Raw genomic sequence first — 23322 nt, 5'->3', positions numbered from 1 at the left:
GTACATTTCACAGAATACTAAGAAAAAAATGAATAATGTGTATTGCAGTAACGCAGTGGAACAATTCTTCCAGGCTTAGTAAGATGTTTTGCTTACAGCTTTGAAAGCTAAGCTAGACAAAATGTGTACAATTTTTGGTTTTCTCTTTTTTTTTCTTCTAATTATCATTTATGACTAAAATTGGAATTCCTAAGCATACAATACAATTTTGAAAACATCTAGCAGTGTGATACCATTTTTCTTCTGGTCTTTACTTTCTGACAGACTGTCCAAGGCAAGAGAAGAGAGTTACTAAAGCATTGCCTAACTTCTGCCTAACTTCTGGATATTTAATTACTCAGTGAGTGCTACTGAATACAATAGAATCCAGTATATTATTGACATAAATAATATAGGTAAGAAGTGCAGATTATAAATTTTTTATAGTACACACTTCATTAAACCATTTCACAAAACTCAACATTTTTTGTGCGAAAGCCCTAGTACAAAAATACTTACAATTTGCATTAAGTTTCTGAGAAGATGTTCTTTCTTTGGGTTCAAATTCCATATCAGGAATTAGTAACTTGGCCACACAGGTAATCTCTTTCCCAATATCTTCAGCCACAGGATGAAATGTATGTGTCACAATTTTGGTCTCTGTATTTGTGCTGCCATCTTCAAAGAAATTTTTCTCATGAAGAACATACTCATCTTTCTTTAGGAGAACTTCCAGGCCATTAGAGGGATACACATCAGGAATTTGACAGATGACAGTGGCTGGTTCTCCAGCAACTAAGGATGAGTGGATCTCAATGATAGGATCACGGGGGAAAGCTAAAAGAATAAAATCAATTTCTTTAGACTAGCAGAGACGAATAGTAGGGTCAACATAAGAGCAAGATCCAGACATTAAACATCTTGAGTTTAGAGGTGCTCAGAACATGACATTCTATCAACTTTGTTACAAGACATATCTTGATCTGAAGACCTACAAGTCTTTTATAAGCAGTTCTTTTACTAAGGGGAATTTTATTTGTACAATTGCTGAAATATGATCACAGAATATCTAGTAAGATTCAGCATGGCACCTGGGCAGTGATACAGCTGCCTAAACATAGGCATTCAGAGCAATCCATACACTAGTGCTATCCTGTTTTCTGTGCTGGTAGGTTTAGACATCTGAATCACTCCCCTGCAAACTACAAAGGCTTTGATTCTTTTTCCCCCCCAGCTCTGTGAACGCATTCAGGCAGTTTTGGCTTTCAAGAATTACCAAAAATAAGAAAAAATAATACTAGTACATACAATCCTTCAGTGCAGAAAGCTAAGCAGAGAAGGAGACATATAAAAGGAATCTTAGAAGGAAGTATATGTTGAGCTATAGCAGACTCATTATCCTAGAATTAAAAGCTAACTGGTAACCACAATATCTAAAACAATTATTGAGTTTTCTATCAACACGTACTATTTAAAGAGAATTTTGCATTTTTACTTACAGTAAGGTTCAACTTGGACCTGCTTCTCTTTTTTCTCTTTCTCATCACATGTGACAGTACAAAGATAAGCATGAGAATTCACACTGCTAACTGGATTCATAGTCAGTGTAGAATATGTCCTGTGGTTGCTGACTTTTCCTCCAAGGGGGTTGTCCAAATGTGTTCTCCAGGAAAAACTTGGTGATGCACAGCCAGTAGTATTGCATGTGAGTATGAGTGTGTCTCCAATCTGTGCAACAATTCTCTTAGCAGGTATAATCTCCATTTCAAAAGCTTTAACTACAAAAGGAAAAACACACATCAATTCAGCATTTTCCTCAACTTTTATCTCCCTATTTCTTCTCATGTTCTACTGTGACATGAGGTCTTTCAATGTTTCAATTCTTTACTTTATAGTTGTGTGGAAATTAAACTAATAAAGCTCATGCAGTGGTTTACATATTCAAAACACCCCATAAACATTGCTATTTTTGTCAAAGATAATACAGACTCAGATGACTAACAGATAATTTTCATGTATAAAATGGCATAAACCAAATGCTGTCAGTGAAAATAAATGCATTGACACAATATAACTTTTTTTTTGTCAGGTGGAGCTGGTTCTAAAACTTTGTAACATTTGAGGGGAGAGGTAGCAGGTAGATAGCAAAGACAACAGCAGAAACACTTCCAACAGGACATTTAGTACCAAACTTGACTGACACTGTCAGGAATGACAGTAAAAAGTCAAACATGCATTGATATACTGCAGTTGTCTCCTAGACTGTCTTTTAGCAAACTCAATAGGAAAACGACTGAGTCATTGCAGAGCACAGAAAAACTCAAAGTAAATGTCAAAAAAAGCTTCCTGACATTTTGACAGAACTTCTTAATTGACAGTTATATTCACTGAAATGAAAAGGTAACTGGAGCAAAGTGAAATAAAGATCGAACAGCAAATTTTAGGTCAGTTTACACTTAACAAAGTTAAAACAAATAAAACAAGCAGCACCAACCCCCACCTTCCCCAACTTACCAGTCCTTAACACACACAAAATTACTAGCACAGCCTGGCTTGTTCTTCCCATCTCTTTAAACATTTGTAATTGCTGTTACTGGGTAAAGAAAGTAAATTCAAGAGTTTTGCTTTCTATCTTCTGTGAAGAAGCACAGCGAGATCTTGCTGCTCTGCAACAGTTTATTACAAGAGCTCCAGAGTGCTCTTTATAAGGGCTCTGCTCGAGGTGGAGTGGGAAATCCCTGGACGGGAAAAACCAGAGCAGGGAGGAAGAGACCCATATAGGGCCGTGCCCATTGGCTCAGCGCCCTCTGCTGCTTCTGTGAAAGCCCAGGAAAATAAATGGTAACACTCATAGATACAGTGCCTACTGCATTTAAAAAAATCAGTTTCAGATCTGATCCTGCAAACAACTGATAAAATGAAAGAATGTGCGTAAGTCCAAGTAATTGAATGCAACTATATCCCAGACAAAGCAGTTATTCAAATTTGCTTTTAATGAAAATATTTTTGTGGGTCTTCAGAATACTTCTAACAATGCTCAGCTCTGTAAATAACATTACATGACTCAGTATTTCCTTTGAAAACTGTGCTACCAAGTATGTTTGATCTCTAAAAACGAAGAAATATCATCAGATAACAGAAGTCTGGAGATCTGACTTCATCAGCTTGAATCAGGCTCATACTGTTCAAATTAACTGAATTAACTAATATTCCCAATACCACTTTGCAGGGGATATACAAATCCAGTTTGGAATATTTCTGAGGACAACTGTTAATGGCTAATAAGGCAGCAATGTTATGAAAAAAAGTAAAGTAACATTTTCAATGTATAATTTTCAATTGGAAAATGCTATAAATGCAAAGAATGGATAAAGGCTTCTAAATCTCAGTTGTTTATATATTCAACTACTTGAGTAATTTAGGCACTATAGAGGGATCTGGACAGGCTGGATCAGTTTGCGGAGGCCAATTGGATGAGGTTCAACAAGATGAAGTGTCAGGTCCTGCACTTGGCTCACAACAACCCTGTGCAGCACTACAAGCCCAAGGAAGAGTGGCTGGAAATCTGTCCAGGGCAAAAGGACCTGGGGGTGCTGATTGACAGTGGCTGAACATGAGCCAGAGTGTTCCCAGGTGGCCAAGAAGGCCAATGGCATCCTGGCCTGTATCAGCAATAGTGCAGCCAGCAGGACCAGGGCAGGGATTGTCCCCTTGTGATCCACACTGGTGAGGCCACACCTCGAGTGCTACGTCCAGTTCTGGGCCCATCACCTCAAGAAAAACATTTAAATGCTGGAGAGTATCCACAGAAGGACAATGGAGCTGGGGAAGGGGCTGGAGCACAAGTCTGACAAGGAGTGGCTGAGGGAGCTGGGATTTAGCCTGGAGAAAAGGAGTCTCAGGGGGAACCTTAGCGCTCTTTACAACTCCCTGAAAGGAGGTTGTGCTGAGGTGGGGGTTGGTCTCTTCTCCCAGGTAACAAGTGACAGGACGAGATGAAATGGCCTTGAATAACACCAGGGAAAGTTAAGATCATAGATTAGGAAAAATTTCTTCACTGAAAGGGTGTCAGGCATTGTAACAGGCTGCCCAGGGAAGTGGTAGAATCACCATCCCTGGAATTTTCAAAAATGTGTGGCTGTTGCACGTGAGGAGATGGTCTAGTGCTGAACATGGCAGTGCAGGTTTAACAGTTGGATTTGACCCTACAGGGCTTTTCCAGCCTAAAGAATTTAATGATTCTATATTGGTCAATTAAAAATCACTAAATAAATGCAGTAAGAAATTCAAAATGAAACATATATGTTTTTAAAATGTCTCTGGCAAACCATTTGGTATGTAATAGTTTGGTCATTTGATGTCTGTATTTTATAAACAGCACAGATTCAAATATCTAGTAAGTGATTAATAACTTGGAAAAAAAAAGGCTGAAGTAGCAATGCTGTAAATGTTAAAGAAATGTATTTGCTGAAAAATTGGCTCTCCACTGATATATGTTTTAAGTCAGTCAGAGTTTATATCATTAATAACCTCATGCTAGCTCCAAAAATACCATGGTCAGGTGAGAGTTGCATCAGAGGATGTGAGGGCCCTGCTGTCCTGCAGGAAGCATGTCTTCTACAGAAAGTATTTTTTAATGCTTTTTACATGACTGTAGATGCTGCCATAGCTTTGCATCCTCATCAAAGGATAGCTGGAGAGTATAAGCTGCTACAGAAACACACTGGGTAAAACAAGAAGCATCAACGAATTTTTTCATGCACTCATCATAAACACATAAGTATAAAAGGGATGTAAAGATCGTGAAAAGATAAATTGTGATCTCAGGAGAAAGTATGTATTACTACTATTAATAATAATAATAATTGTAAATAATGAAAAAAAAAAAAAAACAAACCAAAGACAATCCAAGAATTGCCCAGAAGGCAATAAAACAGGGAAATCTGAAGCATCTAGAAATGCCTAACCAAAAGTCACTAAAACTAAAATTAAATTAAATTGCCACAGTGCATTCTACCATAATATTTTTTTATTATCACCATCATAATTTTTTCGTTAGAGAAGGAGGGAAAGGAGCAGAAGGAGGAGGAGAAGGTGGAAGAGGAGGTGGAGAAGGAGGAAGAATAAAACACTCTTAAGTGTCACAAAATGCAAGCAGAGTACTGTTCTAGAAGTACTGCTATCAAACCCAAAACCCCAAAAGCTATCCTGGATAGGAAACAACACATCTACACAATGTGATTTTACTTCAGAGAAAATGGTTTTGTTGAAGAAAAGTGTACTCTCTCACTTACGTTGTAAATAATTACTTTTAAACCATAGTCAGAGAGAAGCAAGAAACGAAACTCTTCTGCTTGGCCTCCTTAAATAATCATCAGAAGCTAAGCTGAAAGAGAAAGGGCAATACTTCCTTGTTTCTGGGAAATTAGTTTCTAGACAGAAAAAGATTTAAACATAGGAGTTCATGTCTGCATGCTGGAGAAGTTTTAATCAAGTCCTTCATCAGATAACATGAAATAGGAAATAACTCTGATCCTGCTCTCAGTAAAATAAACTGGACAACTTTACTGGAGCTGGAGGCTTACCAGAGGGACCGCTATACTGAGTGATCGGACAAACTGAATTCAGACAGTTCAAGTAAGAGCAGAGTTAGCCAACAAATATTACTAAAGGAAGTACAAATCTGCTAAAAAATTTAAAATTTTCTTAAAACTTTCTCTTTACACAACTTCAAATGTGAGCCTTCTGTGTATTTTAAAAAGAATGTGTACTTTACTGTTGCTCCTGCTACCCTCAGCATCAACCTCAAAATAGGAAAATGGGCACCAAGTTTGCTTATTTTCAGAATTGTCTGTTCTGTCTGTAAACAAATAGAGATCAGCTGACAAATTCTAGCACTCGACCTTGAGAGTTCAGATAATCTAGCTTTTTATTCAAATAGCAGAGAGGTGGATGCTGGGGGTAAAAATAGAGGATGCATCTACATCCACAGTGAGGTAAGTATTATAGGATCAACTGGAAGAAATCTTGACACATGCAGAGTGTAATGAAGACTGGAATGAAACAAATATTACAAGAATATTACTAAAGGCAAAAAAGATTAAAAGAATTAAGCACAGGGATGTAACTACATGTTTTTCAATACATCTAATAATCAAAAGAGACTTCTAAGGCTTTGATGGACAAAGATAAAACAATTGTGTGTTGCAAAAGGGAGTTTGGAAATACTGAACACAATTTTTGGCCTGGCATAAGAAAACACAAGTGTCCTTCAGGATATTTACATCAGACTTTCCTGGAATTTAAGAAAATAAACCATTTCAGAACTGTGCTAAGCATTTGCTTTAACTCATACTTCTGCAATCCTGTTAAATACCTATATGATGCATTTATAAGTTTCTTCTAAGCAAAAGAGATAACAAGTTCTTGATATCTTAATGAATTATTTGAACAAAATGAAGATTATCCAACATGTTAGTTATCCAACATTTATACGCCTCTTCCTGCTTTTTTAACATACTGCATTGTCTCATGGAGGCTATTAGGGGAAAGCTGAAAGGCTAATCTTTTGCAGAATCTGGACTCTTAAAACCTTCACTACTGATTTTGTGATTCATGGCCAAGGAGCTATGGTGAAGAGTGATGATCCTTTTGGCAGAGGAAATTTTAAAAAAAAGAAGGTGGGAGGAAAGTCATCTAACATGATATTCTGTTTCCTGTGTAGCAATAAAATTCTTCATGGCACTTCATTCCTGTATCTGCATCTAGAGCGACAATTTGGGACTTCTGCTAAAAATACTCAGTTCTGGAATCATAACTTCTCTACAGAAGCCCAGCACAGAAACATGTGCAACGTGTTTATCACTAAAGATGATTGAGAGCTTGAGAGGTCAGAATCCTTCTGTGGAAAGCTTGACATTCAGGTGAGAGGATGCAGCAAAGTCTGACTCAACAGTTCTTCAGCCTCATATCAAAGAGATGTTAGAGCAAGTCCATACTTAGGTCCCCCATTTGAACTGCAGCCCTCGCACATCTCAGGAAGGATATTCTTGGAGTGTGCACTGGAGGTCTGAGTACAGAAAGCCTCTTACAGAGTTTCTGATGCTTTACGGAAGCATCTGGGATGAAGAGCTTCCACCCCATGCAAAGAGTGTCTGATACATCTACAGGATGATCATGCCTAAAGAAAAAGAGCCAGAGGACTGTGCTGTAACTCAAATGGGAGTTAATCTCGGAGAGAAAACTTACAGGCATCAGCAAAGAAGGAATGCCCTCCAGGCACCACATGCAAGGTAGTACCTTTAATATGGTCATATCTTGATAATATAACCAAAAAAACATGAAGCTGGAGGACATGTATGAATACTGCTGACTACATGGATAATACAGACGGAAATGATCTGCCAGCCTCAACATTTTCAGTTCTCAGCAACCTCAGTAGCCTGCTCTGTGGGTTATACACTGTCTCCTTCCTCAGAGCACCTGGGGTTTCAGTTCCCAAAGCTTCCCCAACACTTTGCTTTTCCTGACTCCCTCCACCTGCTTTCTCACCACCTGACAATAATACAACCTCTGTATAGCCCCAGGAGGGGGAGGAGAGCATCACTGACTCCCTATAATTTTCATCTCCGGATGGGAAGGATGAGATCTACATGCAGATCTATTTAAAGGGTTGTGTCTGTTTCAGGAATTGTAACTTTGTACCTAACTACAAAAAGAACACCAACGCATTACCCTGTAACCCACATCACACCTCACAATTGTACTCCACATCTAACTTGTCATCTATTGCAAGAAGGAAAGAAAAAGAAACATCTTAAGAAAGTCTTATCATCTGCTTCTTTTCCTTTTCTGGAATTTCTTAAATACTGTATGTAAAAATAAATGCATCTACTTCCTGCATTATCTTTCTCAGGCACCAGCTTCTCAGTTAGGACACTTCCTGTTTGGTTAGTTCCAGAATCCACAGAGGTGCCAGATAAAATAATACAGAAGTGTGATAACTTGTGCAGATTACAGAATAGCTAATTTCTTATTTTCTTCTGTTCAGAGGCATTGTCCACTTCACAGAATGAACAAAAATTTCATCTAATAATAAATAAAAGCCACTAGAGAAAAAAGTCCCTACTTTTTATCTTAGTCTTTTGTTGCTGGCAAGAGAAAAGCTGTGGAAATTCCAGACTTAATTTCTATAAAACCGAAAGTATGATTTTAGTGATTCTGGATCTAAAACCGAAACCGTTGGATAGCCTTTAAATCCACATACTTAAAGTGCCAAGTACTGTATTCCAAGCCAAACTTTATTAGCTGAGCTCCTATTTTCTTCATAGTGACATAGGCAAAAAAAAGTTTCCCTCCTGAAATATTATCTAGTATATAACAAGAGTCAATTCAAATATGAGCCTTGGAGCATTCAAAATCTCTTTGGGAATTCTGAAGTAAGACTTCAGATCTACTTTTATTTTGATCTGAATATACTAAGGCATATAAAAGTCACTTGTTCTCACAGGGGAAAACAACAAAAAAAAACCCAGACAAAACTCATTTTGAATGGACAGAGTAAAAAAATAGAGTGGGCTCTGGGTCAACATGCAGATGATAGCTAGAACTTAGGATACGGCAAGGTAAAGTCAGATAAAAACATTTAAGAAGGAATATGAGCAAGTTACTTAATTCCCCCAACATTCCACAGGAAATTCCAATACCATTAAATCTTGTTCTGTACTTTATTAAGGCCAGTATTTCACATGGTCAGAAGTTTATCAAGACAATGCTGCAGAACTTTTTGACCAAGCTTTTTATTACTCACCAGCAGCAGCTCTCCAATGCACTTGTAGATCAGTCACTTCCCTGTTTCCGATATCCTTCCTGCCCTTCAGTCATGAAGCACATGGATGTCCCTATGGACCAAGAAAGACAAAGGGGAACGATGAGAGCAAGGTCCGTGACACACCATTCCACCTGCAAGAAATGCAGAACTTGGATTCTCCTAGACAGGCTACTGAAAACTGCACTGCTACTACTTGATTGTCCTTCAACTTGTCCACCAGAATACATTCTTTTTTATTCTCTTACAATGGTTCATGTTCTGAAGAACTGTGCTTGGCTGTGTGTTTTTGCTGTCTTGTGTTATAGAAATGTTATCTTTGTTGTCCCACAGTGGACTGGCTCACCAACAGGTAGAAATATTACACAGATGTCAGAAAGAAATTAAATGACTTAACATTGCAGGATTCAAGATTCATAATTTTTAAATCCTCCATATAGGTAAGAATTACAGGGATTGTTCAGTTTATTTATTTTTTTTTTTTTTAAAGACATGCACAAAGGAAGTCTTCCTTTTACCTAGATTTTGTCACCTTCCCGTCTATGGAAGTGGACTGAAAGTCCTGAAGAAACTGACCTTCCAAATAGAAACAAGAGGGAATGAACCAGTTTTTACTTCCATCAAGCCAGAATGACAAGTATTCAAGAGAAAGCATTTTACAGTAGCAAAATATGTATGTTTGTGTTTCTGTACATATACTGATAAATCAAGTGATGCTTGAAACAAGATGCAAATCTATTAAGGATCTGGCACCTTTCTTTTATCTCTTGAATGTGCTCTACCCTAAATAAAAAGCATGCTATTTTCTTACTTGAACTATTTCTCTCTTTCTTTTTTTTCCCCCAGACAGTTAGGTATCATCTTAACTGCTTTGTTTGTTAACACCTCCACGAGAAGAATATGCCAAAGTAGGAGTGGCTAAGTGCTAAAAACCATAAGCAGCTGAATTTTTCTTGACAGGCAAGGGTAAGAAAGATGCGAGTTACTGGAATTTATTTCCCCTCCACAGACAATTACTTGGCTAGGCATCAAAGCCCCGGCCCTTGTAGTCCGATATAGACAACAGAGCAAGAATTACTTTCATAGTTGTGTCACCCTCTATCACAGACCATGTTACTCTCTAGTGATAAGAGAGGCAACTTGAGAAGTGCGACACATGTTTGAAATTGCTGTCAGGCAGGATAAAAGTCTGTGCTGAATTAGTATGAGAAATATCTGACTTCCAACATTCCCATACCTCTTAGCCAAGCATCTCTCCTGAAATTTCCCAAGAATTGTAAGTGAATACCAAACCATAAGTAACAGATTGTTTAATGACCCTCTTGGTTGGATAAATTTTGCCCCATTTGACTTAATTTCTTACTGTCGTTAGCTCTGCACCATGAGGAATGGGTATTGGTAGCTCTCTTTCAACAGCTCAGCTCTAGACAAACCTATATGGTTCTCTTGCAGCTGAATAAAATCACTACTGACTAAGTGAGATGACCATGCAGCTATTGCCAGGGCTTTCTCTTGGAAGCTGGAACATCCTAATGGGAAAGGGAACAATTCTGTGCAACCCACAGTTTCTAAAATATAAAGACATGAATGTTTCATAAGCAGTGTTGAATCCTTTTGTGGATCCAAGATCAAATCCAGTTAAGTTCTTGTAGGCTCATGAGCTCGAGATTAATCTTACCTCTGTAGTGCCTTTCAGTACTCAGGATATCAGTAGCATGGTGACTTGGGATCTGCATGACCATCAGGATCCAGGCACAGAAACTTCCAGAGGTGTATGAGGGTGAATTCAGTCAGATTTTAAGCAAATTCTCTTACACGGAGTTTCCTAGATTATTTGAATGAATATAACACAACCATCTCACACAAAAAAGAAATACACTCTAGGAATTCTGTATTATTGATTTAAAGTATTTGACATAAACCCATCAGCCTGTAAGTGATTTATTTTTACATTTTATCATATTGATTCATCTGCTATGGCACCAAGATCCAGCTGCTGACTTTGCTTTTCTTGCACTCTTAGGTGTCTTGTATCATGGCTATTGAATTTTTGTGGCATGAAGAGATTTTCATTCTACCTCTAAGGTCAGCATATGCATCCTGCTGTAGCTCATGGTTTCACAAAATGTGCTGCTACATAACAAATACAGTCTATTAACAATTTAGGATCTCAGACGATTTAAGAAAAATTGTTTCTCTTTATCCTGCATATTTTATTTATTAATGGGAATGTTTATTTTAAATTTTATTTTTCTAATTCATTGATTGGAAAATTAATAATTGAAAATTTATTTTTAAAGATTACCAGAAGATTTGCACATTTAACACAGAGGAGGGCAAATTTTCAGGTGAAGTCTATAGTACAGAATGATTACAAGAATGAAGAGAAATTTATCACAAGATTGAAAAGTAAGCAGTGTATGTGTTCAAAACTCCATACTACCCAGGACGAAAGCAATTACTGAATTAATCTGCACTATTTACTAGTTCCTACTAGCCCATCATATTCCTTTCCTAATGAAAGAAATAACTGCTTTTTAAGTTTTCAGAAGGATTGTACAGTACAGCTGAAAAATGCTATTAATTTAGACTAAAGCTGCAGATGGTTATAAAGATGAATAATGAGGAGATGACAATCCTGCACAACATTCCTTGTGAAGTTAGTTTTGGTTTCGTGAATCATTAGTAAACTTGCCTTGATCTTTTATTTTCTTACTCTTCCTAATAAAATCTAATGTTTCAGTGAATGCATTTCATATTACAGCATTAAGCTGTTTTCATAAGGATTTCTATAGTGTGCCATTTAAGATTCAGTTTATCCTTCCAATGCTGTTCTAGACAGAAAACGAAAGGAAAAACTCAGACAACCATGTTAGTGTTTTGACTGACGAACACAATTATTTATGGACTTGAGTGTGGATAGCACATAGCTGTAAAGCAAACCATTGTGAATAACTAGAAATCCTGTCAGGATCTAATTAGAAGAAATAGGACATGAAACCAAGCAAGAAGTCATCTGCAACTTCTTGGTAATCTCATGATTACTGAGTGACATCAGTTGCAACAATTTCATAGTAACTCCTTAAAGTCACTGAGGGTTAAACACAGTGCAAGCCTAACTGGATATGTGATTGGAACTTCAGTTTCACCTTGGCTGTAATTACTGGCTGTGTCTCAAAAGCAAGATCTCTACATTATTCAGAAAGCTCTCTAGAGTTCATGGAATGTCAAGAAGTGTTCAGTAAACAGTGAGAGCAGCTTGATGCTTCCCATATGAATATGCAGGAACTACCCAGGAGCCCAAGGCAGCTTTAAAATCTTGCTGTTAAAGAGAAATGAAATCTACCATTCCTGCCAATGTAACAGCTCTTTACATAGAGGTGAATTTCACAGGTTCTTCTCTAAGAAACCTACTACTCAAGGTATGTGTGAATGTCAGACCCTGCCACATATTAAGAGGCTATTTGAAAGAGTGGTAAAACAAATTCTTTTAAATATCATTAAGTTCTTCTTATGCTAAAACTTAAAATCTTTCTTGTCAAACCAGGAATCACTTACCATTGCTCCACAAAACACAATAAATAATGCAAATAGATAAAAGAACAAAACCCAGAAAAAAGAGAAAACAGGAAATAGTTATTACAGAAAATCCTGAAAATGTTATTGAAGTCTTGCTTCAGTATCTCACATACTTCAGGAAAACTCTTTTCTTATGAAGTAGCTCAAATGAAAGGACAAATGGTGCTAACACATACAGTGATGATAGATATTATAGATAATATTCCTATTCTCTTATTATTATTTCCACATATTACAGAACACATTACATGTTTTGGGTTGGAGGCTACACTTTTTTCCTTCTTACACCAGAAGGAAACCTTTTCATAATTACATGCTGCTGCTGCTGCTGCTGCCTTACATTTAGAACTATTTTCTTATTATCTTTTCCAGCATATATTAAAAGAAATGCAACTGTACACCAAAACCTTTAACAGAAAGGTCTGCTTTTGCAAGAGAAAGAAGGTTTTTCTAGTTAATTAAATATTCCTCTAAACCTTGGTGAGAATCACAGAAAGTAGGCCAGAAGCTGGCTAGTACCTGAGATCTCAGTCCTATTTCCCCATTTCCAGTATTTTGGAATTCAAGTCCTGTTTGAATGTGCTCATCAGTGTAGCTGTTACAAGGAGACTGAGATGGACAGAATATACCTACAGTGGATCAGTCAGAATTTTTCAAGCCAGAATCCCATCCCTGACACTGGCCAAAAGCAGATTAGAAGACAAAAGCTTGAGAATGGTGGAAGCACAAATGATACAACTGCTTACACAGGGACTTTGACCAAAGGTCTCTGCACTGTGTTTTTGAGAGTGTAATTCATTACAAGAAAAATATACGAGCAAATGAAATTTGAGAAATATCTAAGAGATTTGGAAATACAAATTGTCATGTATTTCTAAAGCTTGCAGCCTTTAAAATCTTATCCTAAACAGCATAGAAAAATAGAAATTAATAGTATTACCTAACACTATTTCAGTTGGAACTAGGAATCACCTGCTCTGTTCCGCCACGCTAAAACCAGCTCTGCTGTTTTACTTTCCCCTGCACTACTACTGCAAGATCTTTTTCTCCATGCTACTTTAAAATAATCTCTGTCATTTCTGAATCTAGAATGTCACTGAACTTTATCAACTGAGCTATTAGCATCCCAACTTTGCACAGAGCCTCTGTCAAAGTTTTGAATTGTCCCACAGCTGTTGCTGCCTGCCAGTGCACTGCTCCCAGGCCACCTCAGTCCTGTTACCAGTTGGGTCATGTCACCATCTACTGACTTTGCACTACAAGTGTCACAGAGCTGCCTGTTGGTAGCTGTAAAGGTAAGATTTCCCTAAATTAATAATGTCACTTTCTTACTTAGGTTTCCATTCTGACCTAGTCTAAAGCCCAATGGACTCAAACAGAGAATCTTCTAGATACACTTTTAGACTTTGCATTGTCCTCTTCAGCTGTGTAATGACTTACTAAATGATTTTTTAACCCTGAAAGCACCACATTTACTAACACTACAAACCGGAATGACTGAAAGGCTAAGGAGCTACTTTGCTTGCTTCTTTGCAACATGGATTAGTGTAACTGAACTCATGAGGACCATGAAAATTTATAGAGCTCCTGCTATGCTGGGCCACTCAGCATGAAGCATGGATAAAATTTAGAAGGCTGTCTTTGCCATAGCATAAAAATATGCAAATTTTATCACAAGAATACATGTTCTTACCTAAAGAATGGAAGTTGGCTTTGGAAAACAGCTTGAAAATCATGTCAAAACTGATCTCAAAATGCAAAGATGTTTCAAATGAAATATATGAAATAGTAAACCTCTAATGCATATAATAAAAATCGCTTTTCTTTCTGTGGTGTTTCTTTCCATTCTCCTCGTGGGAGAAAGTTGGCATTTATCATTTTAGTAGCATCTATTATCTCTCTTTAAACATTCCTCAGTCTTATCAGAAAAGCCTCCACCTTCTGCCAGTACACAATAGATGAAACCTTTCTGTGGCTACAGGCCTTTTCAAAATCCCAAACCCACACATGGGATAAAGAAAGAAACAGGATGTCCAAGTAAATTATACAAAAATAGGAAGAAGGTTGTTTATGAAATGGCAACCAGAGTCCTGACATACACAGTATTTTCACTGTTTTTTCCTTTGCCCTAAGTTTTCTGACCTTTCTGGGTTTTTGTTTTGTTTTGGTTTTTTTCTGGCTGATTTATTCATCAGCTTTTCCTATCACTATGGCAAAGGCAAATATCCTCTGGAAGGAAGACCATTTTCCCTCCTGCACAGTTCCTCTGGGACAGAGAAGAAAGGGCATCGATTTATTATCCTGACAAAGTTGGCCACCTGGACAGAGACACCCATCATTCTCAGAAATGCAAGAGTAGAGAGTGCTCTGGCAAAATCTTCCTGAGGAACAGATAATTTCCCATTTTTGCATTTACTGTAGGACCACTGTCTAACTTACAGCAATAGTCAATAGCAGTGGCTTCAGCAGAAGATGAAGACTGCACATAACTGGCCAAGTTCATCATGCAGTTCTTTAAATAATGTCCTTATTTGCTGAGATAATGTCTCCTTATTTGACATATGAGTTCCTTCTTTAGCTTGTCTTACTTTACTGCAATTATTATTCCTTCAATAGTGAAAACCACAAAATTTTTTGAGAAGTCCAAACCCATGTAGAATGAACAATACATAGAAAGACTGGTAAATACTGGAGCATATAAATTTGTATAATTTAAACATTTTATGTCTGAAGACAGCAATAAACTTCCCGAAAGTTTCCCACCTACAAATTACTGTATAATCAGACACTATCAGTTTCAGAAATCACAACATACTTAAATCAAGGAAGTGCGAAACATTGACTGGAAATGAGAGGAATTCTCACTTATTAAATCACAGTTCATGCTAATCTTCAGAGTTAAAAAGTAATTTTCCTCATTTCATCTATGCTGTGATATTTATAACATTTGAACTGCCTGTATTTAGTCTGTGACCTTTATATTTGACCTTTAATTGAAGTAAGTTATAGAAAGATATATTTTAAAAAAGGAATTTAAGGTTTATGACGTTCTAGAAGTTAAAATCATTGCCATGTAAAAACTGATTTTTTAGTTTTTATATATTCCAACTAGATGTAGGACTTAGACCAGTTTTACTGGACTTCACTAACTGCATGAGTTGACACATGGACACCTACAAATATCCTACATGTCAGTGTTTATATCTGCAGTTTAACCCCACTGGAAGGATATTCTTGCCCAGTTTTAAAACTCCTTACAACACAAAACCTTATGGCCTACACTTGTAATACGTAAATGCTCTGTGTTATGTGAAACATATGCAAATACATCAATATAATGAGATATTAATATTAATATGTAGCATATAGACTAAATAATTATATGCAAAGGAGAAAATACATAGATCTTTTTCAATATGTTATAATTTCTTTTAGAAAAAACTTTTTACTTAGTGATTTATGTGCATAATGCAGATTGCTCCTGAAAATGTCTTCTATAAGCTACCTTTATTAAAGGTACATAAACACAAATTTGTTTTCTGGTCCCACAAAAATGCTATAGTATTTTGTCAGGATTAAGACTCATTTCAACAATGAATCTATTAGTCCTATTCTCCACAAGACAGGGAATTTATAGCTTAAATCATCTCAGGTATATTTAAATCTCAGTTAATTTAAAAATGTTTTTCTTGATTTGTGGGTGAATGCCAAAATCACCAAGTTGCTTGCATGCGTACAAGTGGAGGCCAAGGACTACTGTTTCTGATAGAAACTGTCATTTGACTTGTCTAATAAGCTCAAAGGAAATGGAAAACACTGTGAGTGAACTACACAGTAAAGTTAAAGACTTACCTGTTGTAGCAAAAGGAGAGAAAATGCTACAACATTCCAAGTTCTATTGGAATCCTTGTAGGCAACTCAAATGTTGAATCAATGTACCTATATGTTGAATTACATCAATCTTCAAAAGTACTGTATTCCCTACAGGGCACATTAAACCCATATACAAGCAATTAGGGAAGCCATTATCAATTCCAGTTCTCTTTAAAAAATGGTTGAAAAACATTTTTAATTAAAACCCAATAAATATTTATGCATATATTCTTTTGAGTTTGGCTAACTGTCATGTGTGTTCTCCGACAGAACACAGAATTCATCTCCCTGATGCAGGTACCCAATTGCTTTCAACATCCTGGCTGACTTTTTTACTTGTGTAATACATTCTATTTCTTACCATATTACTATAGTTGGGTTATTTTCATTTGTATTCTAGTCATATATTTATAAACGTCTATCAGCATTGTTATGTAGTAAAGCATCAGAGATAATATAATAATAATAATAGAGATAGTATTAATGTATTAATTTGGGAAAAAAAGATTAAGGCAGTTGAGAGGCACTAAAATTTCTTATTTGTTTCCCTGTGGAGAAATGTGTGACCAGAATGGTTTGGCCATACAAAAAATCCATGAGTCTGTATGCGGGCCCTGTAAATCACGCCACCAATCAGGTTTTGCAAGTTCTTTATTTGCAGTAACTTCAGAAAATTATTGGCAAGAATTAGCACTAGCCATTGAATTTTGGTTCTTTTGGACCAATTCAAAGAGCTTTGTCTTCCTTTGGAAGGACTTCAAAATTATGAATGACTGCCGAGAAAAGCAACCTTTGCTAGGAAAAAAACAATACAATGCAATAGGTCACTGGAAGTTTCCCTCTACATTTTTTTATATGCAACCTTTTAGGGAGAAAAGGGAGGTAGGGCCTTCCATTCGAAATAATAAACCCCAACTATGTTATAGAAACCTATAGTTACAGAAACACAGGCATTCACACAATTATATTAAAGAACATTAGGTGCTTCTGAAGTCTCACCCTGAAACTGTTTCCTGTTTTTCAAAACCTCAGCTACTGATGCTAAATGCTAAAAGATTACTTTAATGCAGCTCATTCATTACAGCCCCTACATCCTGTTTGTAAATCTGTCACTGAAATTAAGCGTTCATACAGCTGTGAAATCTATTCAAACTAACCACTGTTATGTGCCAAACTAGAATCTGGTGTGAGCTTGAGTTAAGAAACCAGTCTTCTCATTTTCACTGTGGGATACCTCATGTTTCTGAGATCCTACAGGAATAATTAAAAGTCTTAGAAATACACACAAAAAATAGGAAAATTGAAGCACTGAACTAAACTCATCTTCTAGTTCTTGAAGAGCTTGTTCATACAGCTATACGGTTAGTTTTAGACTTTAAAAACACTCATTAAAACCATAAAGATACATTTACAGAAACACAGCTTCACAGGATAAAGGCAATTAGTCACGGATCAAATACTGTTAATAAAATGGAAGTGCTTTGTACTTCCAAACTTGTTCTAGTGAAGATGACTATTGATCAAAACACTTTCTTAGAAACTCCCACATCAATAGCTATATGTAGAAACAAAAAAAAAATTACATAGTCAAATCTGTATTGACATCACTTGATTAAACAAAATCCATCTCAGGGTCCCTTCCAAGGCATATCTCTGTTCTAGCCCATTTTCTCTATTTGATAAAAAGAGAATGAATCAGGCTTGTAAGAAGCCTGGATAGTAGATGCTTAGGAAGTACTGCCCTTCCGACTTATGTCCAAGATCTTAGGAGACTTTCAGATTACCTCAGACTTTTTTTTCTTGTAAAATACGAATTCTCTAGATAAAGATGTAAAACAGCATTTTCCTAGAATCTCTTAATTTGCTTAGTGTACTATTTTTTTCCTGACATCTCAAGCAGTAATTTTCAAAGTCCAGGCTGCAACAGCATGGAATCCACTTAGACCTGTACTCCTGCTTTACTGCACTGATCTTATTTTCAGACTTTCATAAAACCTCTACCCCTCCTCAAAGAAAGGAAAAAATTGATCAGAAAATACAAAGCCTCCCAGTCCTCACTCTTTGTCTTTACAGTTCATGAGTTAAAGCACATTGATGGGAATTACTGTATTTTTCCTATAAAGGCTTTTTGGCTTCGAGATATCTCCAGGCAATTAAGATTATTTTGAAAACGTCTGCACTCCTAACTCCACTTGATTGTGTAAATTTTCCATACTACTCACATCCTTAAAAATCACTAGAGAATAACTTCCTAGGTAAAATCAGAAAATAGTCGACATTCCTTTTGATATTTAAAATTTTTTTTTCAATCTGGTAAGCTTTGAAGCATGATCATTTCCTACACATATGAATGCCTGTGTAGATTCATATTTTACAAATACAGCAGAAAATGTGTTTTACAGTTCTTGCTCATTCAGCCATGACGGAGTTTAAAACTACATCACCAGTATTTTACAAAATTTTGTGTAAAACAGACTGGTCATTGCAAAGTCCCCAGTAGATGTCATGGTATAAATGCTACTCTTACAAAATAATTTTTAATATCCTGCATCCAAAAACATATAGTTGTTCACATTACTTATTTTAAAATGTTCCTTAAAATGCTCACAACTCTGCAAATTTTTACTGTTTTAATTTTTTTTTTAATCAAAAGCTTCAGTTATTTCAAATGGAGGTACTATCCAAGTATGGTGTATGACCAGACCATACACACACACACACCATCATCCCTTCAGAGCAAATAAACCTGTCTCAGCTCTTGCTTGCATGTGCTCAGGATAGTCCTAAATGCACCTACATTGTAGCTCAACAGGACAGATGGTCTCCTGCAGCTGCATTCCCATGGTCTCTGTCAGTATGACATGCTATGAAGGAATTTCTGCAATGAGATGTTTTATTTTAAATTGCTATTATGGTTGCAAATCCACATGCTATAAAATGGGAAAGAAGATAATTAAAACTTGTATGTTTGTATGTTCCCAGATATATTTTTTTCCCCCAGGAAGCCTTCCATTTCTTTACTAGAAGAGATAAATTGATTGTGGTAATGAGTGAGGGGTTGGACTAAAAAGGAGACCCTTTGTACCCAAACTTTGTCTCATTTAGCCACAATTAAAGTTACTGAACACTGCCATTTGCCTAATTACAGTAGTAAGGAATGTTTATTACTTGAAAATTCAGGTGCTTAACTTAGGTAATCAAAGTTAATAGAGTTGAGGTGCTCCAGAGAAGTGGGTAGAAAACACCAATAAATTAATCAGTGGCATCTGTCTTTCATGTTTTAGTGATCTACATCAAGTATGTTGGCCTAGGTACAATATAAGCACGTGTGTCCAGCTCAGTACATCTATAATCCTTTGAATAAGCTGCAAGGGAGGGGAAAGTTTTTAAATCCTGTTATTAATAGGAATTGCCGTAATATCCTCATGATTATGAGGAAATGCTTTGAGATTACAGACTAAAAAGAGAAGATATAATAACAGAGCAATAGAAAAAAACAGCTTTAGGCCATATCCAGCTTCTAAACAGTTTTTATATGAGAAGTAACACCCATTTTGTCCCATTTCCTACATCTACAACCACTTCTACAAGGGAAGAACACCAAGCAAGACCCAGATCCTCACAGCAATTTTCCTTGGTATGTTTTGCTATACTAAGTGAACCTAAATTCCAGACACCTCCGAGCAGAAACTGCGATTTTAGTCCCTGGAGCAGCACACCTGTGGAGTCCTTGAGTTACAGGAGGAAAGAACTTCATTTATAGAAATTGGCCTGATAAAGAACTGTTCTGTGACAGGCCATCTTATAAAACACAAGAAATCTGAGATCAGTGAAGCTTGGATGAGGAGTGACTCACAGATAACAACCCAGCACTTGTGGAGAACCCAAGTGCCTGAACCCAGCAGCCAGCAATGTCTGCTGTGAGCCCCTCCACAGCACAGGCTCCTCTGGGTTCCCACAAGAAAGTCTTAAAGTTAACCATTAAAAATCTATCCAGACAGCTTATCAAGCAAAGAACAACAATTAGACTATGGAGAGAAAAACCTCATGCAGAATTTAGACTCAACAGTGATTCCTAACTGTGGGGATTTTGTGTGGCATAACACTTGGAGTACAGAATTACAACAGAAAAAAGTACCAAAATTGAGCCTGTTTAATATCAGACAACTTTATATTTGTTACCATAAAAAGATTACAATAAACATACAAAAGCATATGCTCTGGAGGTTTTAAAATCTTCAGAATATTCAACGGTTACATTTAATCTTGGAGGTACTTTCCAACATTAAAGATTCTGTCATTACTATTATTTCCATTTCCAAACTCAGATGGGCCTATGCTATGAGACAAAACTTTGCTCACGTTAGAATCTTCTGCTGCAACTAGTTGTGGTACCAGTCATTGCCAGCTAGATGTCCCATGCACAATAGGGTACATTATAGAATGGCAAAATTAAGAATCTGCCTTATAACATGTTCACAACATGCACAACTTTATGCACAATGATTTCCTTTTGTTCTCTTCCTTTTGGACAGTCTGTAGTTGTGCAAATGCCTTCCAAGTATGGCAATGGTCTCCACTGATGCAGTGGAGAACAGGAAGTCAAAGTATACATATCTAATGAGCACAAACATGTAAAAACTCTGTCTCTTATGAGAAGATAGCTACAAAGAGAAATGCACCTTTGGGAAGCTCTCTCTCTGCCAAGTTTTGCAGTACTGCAATGGCAAATGCTCCAAGTTATTTTGGTGAGGTCAAAATTGGGGAAGCCCCACTGTGCAAAGCACTGGAAAAATTTACATGCTACTGCTTGAAAAGTATCTGCACAGTGCTCACACAAGCATTTAGATCTCCAGATAGACAAAATTGTTCTCAGACTCAAAGGAACTTAAAATATTTCCTCCTTCACTATCACATGTCTATACTTCCTTCTTGATTATTGTAGGCCCAGCATCCTCTGGTTCCTTGCAACTCTTGGGCACTTTTGTCCATACAGACAACAATAACCTAGAACGATGAAGGCAATCTGCTGAATAAGGTAACTTGTTCTGACATTCTGTTTTTACAAGGCTGTACAATACCAAACACTGGCTATTCTCTGTGGTAGAACAGTTCCAAGTACTAGCATTTAAAGTCACAGCAGGTATATAAAACTTCTGAACCTTTCTTGCAGTAGCATCTCTTAAGTACCTGCACTCTCCTCTTTCTGTTTCTTTCAGTTATCAGTAAATTAAGAGTTATTTTGAAACTCTTCTTTCTGGTAATTAGTTTTTCATCTTATTTTCAGTAGTTCAGTTTGACTATCTTTCTCCTTAATTATGAAAGCACCTGCACCTTTATACACTGGTTTCAGTATACCCAGTTTTCCTTTGTATATTTATTTTCTCTTCCCAGGTAATCAGAGGGTAACTTCAAAACTGCTTCTACTTTTTTAAAAGACTCTCTTCTACTCTGACAGGTCTCACATTTCCTATCACCATAATTGCTCTTGGGACTTTTTCCAGTCATCTCAAAATCACACACTAAATGTTCTCATTTCCTTTCCAATATGCCTTTCTAAAAGTCAGTTTCTTACACTTTGAATTACAGCCAGTCTCTCATTCAGTATGACAAATACCTCTCTTACTCCTTTGTAAATATTTCTTCACTGGCACCTGGAAAGAGTTAGCAAGATCACTCAGATGACTGCTTTTTCACAAGCCATTAATGGCTCAAGGCACTACGGAACGGAGACTGCAGTTGCCCTGATAGTTAAAACTAGCAGAACTGTAAGATATTTTATAGCAGGTGTATTTGCAGACATTTAACCTCTTTGCATGTCCAATACTAGCTAAATTCTCAAAGTCCTTGCTTCCAAATACTTCCCAAATCTGGTCCTATGTTATTTCTTGGTATTGTGTGCTCAAACTATTTTCTTTTCCCACCTAGTTCCTGCTCTGTCCCTCGGTTACTTCATTTGTACAAAATCAGTACAATTAATTAAGATTTCCTGCTATTCTTTCCTTCAGTTATCTTGCTAGAAATGCCCCCACTACTTGGAAACATGGAAACATTTCTGAGATCTCAAAACTGATACTTCTCCAAGAGAATAAAGAAAAAAGAAAAAAGAAAAAAATGGATAAAATGTGGTATTTGTGAAATGAAACAAAAGAAGATAGGATTAAAAAAATACTCATCATACTAAGTTCAGTGTAGGCTCTTGGCATGTTGCACAATCTCAAAACTGAAAAAAATAACTAGATGTTACTTCACAGGAAAGTATTTCTGATTATTAGTTGTATAAAATACTGAAATATTTACATAACATAAATACGGTGTACTAGTTCCAGTTAACTATGTGATACAAGCCTCATATAGGCTTAAATGTTTTGCTAGAAGAATCCTTACTATCATTAAATAAGAATTGTAAATGGAGGTATAAAAATGCAAGAAACCACCCCTTTAGCTGGTAGAGCATTCAGCAATGAACTCAGAGGCTCACAGGCTTTGTGTAAAAAATCTCTAACAAACTTTTTCTACATCTTAATAGCTCTGAACATGTTTTGTACCTATGTAATAAAGTAAACACTGTTTAATGAGGGTTTTAAAGCTGTGGAAATACCCTTGTAAAAGAGAGGAAATGGAAATCCCCCTCTCATCCATTATTACTTCAAAATATTTTATATAATATTAATATCATAGTCATGGATGGAGTTGAATGTTTAGGAATATGGAAAAACCTTCTTGCATTCTGGATATTTTGTGAAGATCTATAGAGGCCTGTATGGTTCCAAAATCTCCTGCTTATAACTATTCTTTCTCAGTAAAAACTTAATCTCTGTTAGATATTGGTCCCTTCCTTAACTTAAGTTGGAATAGCTCTTGTATTTCGCAAGACAAGACTAGAACTGAAAGAAAAAGAAAAGGAATGTGCGGGTCAAATTAACTCCTGCTTCAAGCAAATGCTGCAGACAGACCAGGCACAGGGAGGCTTGGCTCCTTACTCTGGCTTGTTGCACTGGTTTTGAACGTTCTCAGCTTTTTCTTTAGTCCTCAGCTGTGCTGGAGTTAAGTTGCTTTTAGAC

General features: G+C 36.6%; 1 protein-coding gene across 6 annotated transcripts in view; it reads right to left on the bottom strand.

The window, feature by feature from the left end:
- Positions 1-23322, bottom strand: part of VCAM1 (vascular cell adhesion molecule 1) — a 42878-nt gene that overhangs the window by 5394 nt on the left and 14162 nt on the right. For 3 of the 6 annotated variants that reach the window (XM_017729769.1, XM_017729770.1, XM_017729771.1), the window contains 4 exons: positions 10485-10631; positions 8789-8879; positions 1479-1757; positions 499-816 (listed from right to left, as the gene is read on the bottom strand). In XM_017729769.1, coding sequence (XP_017585258.1) covers positions 499-816; positions 1479-1743 — 583 coding nt within the window. In that variant the 5' untranslated portion in view covers positions 1744-1757; positions 8789-8879; positions 10485-10631. Of the gene's footprint in view, positions 1-498; positions 817-1478; positions 1758-2493; positions 2703-8788; positions 8880-9324; positions 9383-10484; positions 10632-23322 lie in introns of those variants that run through there. The other 3 variants (XM_017729772.1, XM_017729774.1, XM_008630239.2) reach the window with 3 other exon arrangements.

This window comes from Corvus brachyrhynchos, unplaced genomic scaffold (assembly GCF_000691975.1).
Source record: "Corvus brachyrhynchos isolate BGI_N302 unplaced genomic scaffold, ASM69197v1 scaffold101, whole genome shotgun sequence".
NCBI classification, from domain to species: Eukaryota; Metazoa; Chordata; class Aves; order Passeriformes; family Corvidae; genus Corvus; species Corvus brachyrhynchos.
The sequence above is the reverse complement of the archived record's forward strand: the minus strand, read 5'-3'. Positions and strand labels throughout refer to the sequence as shown.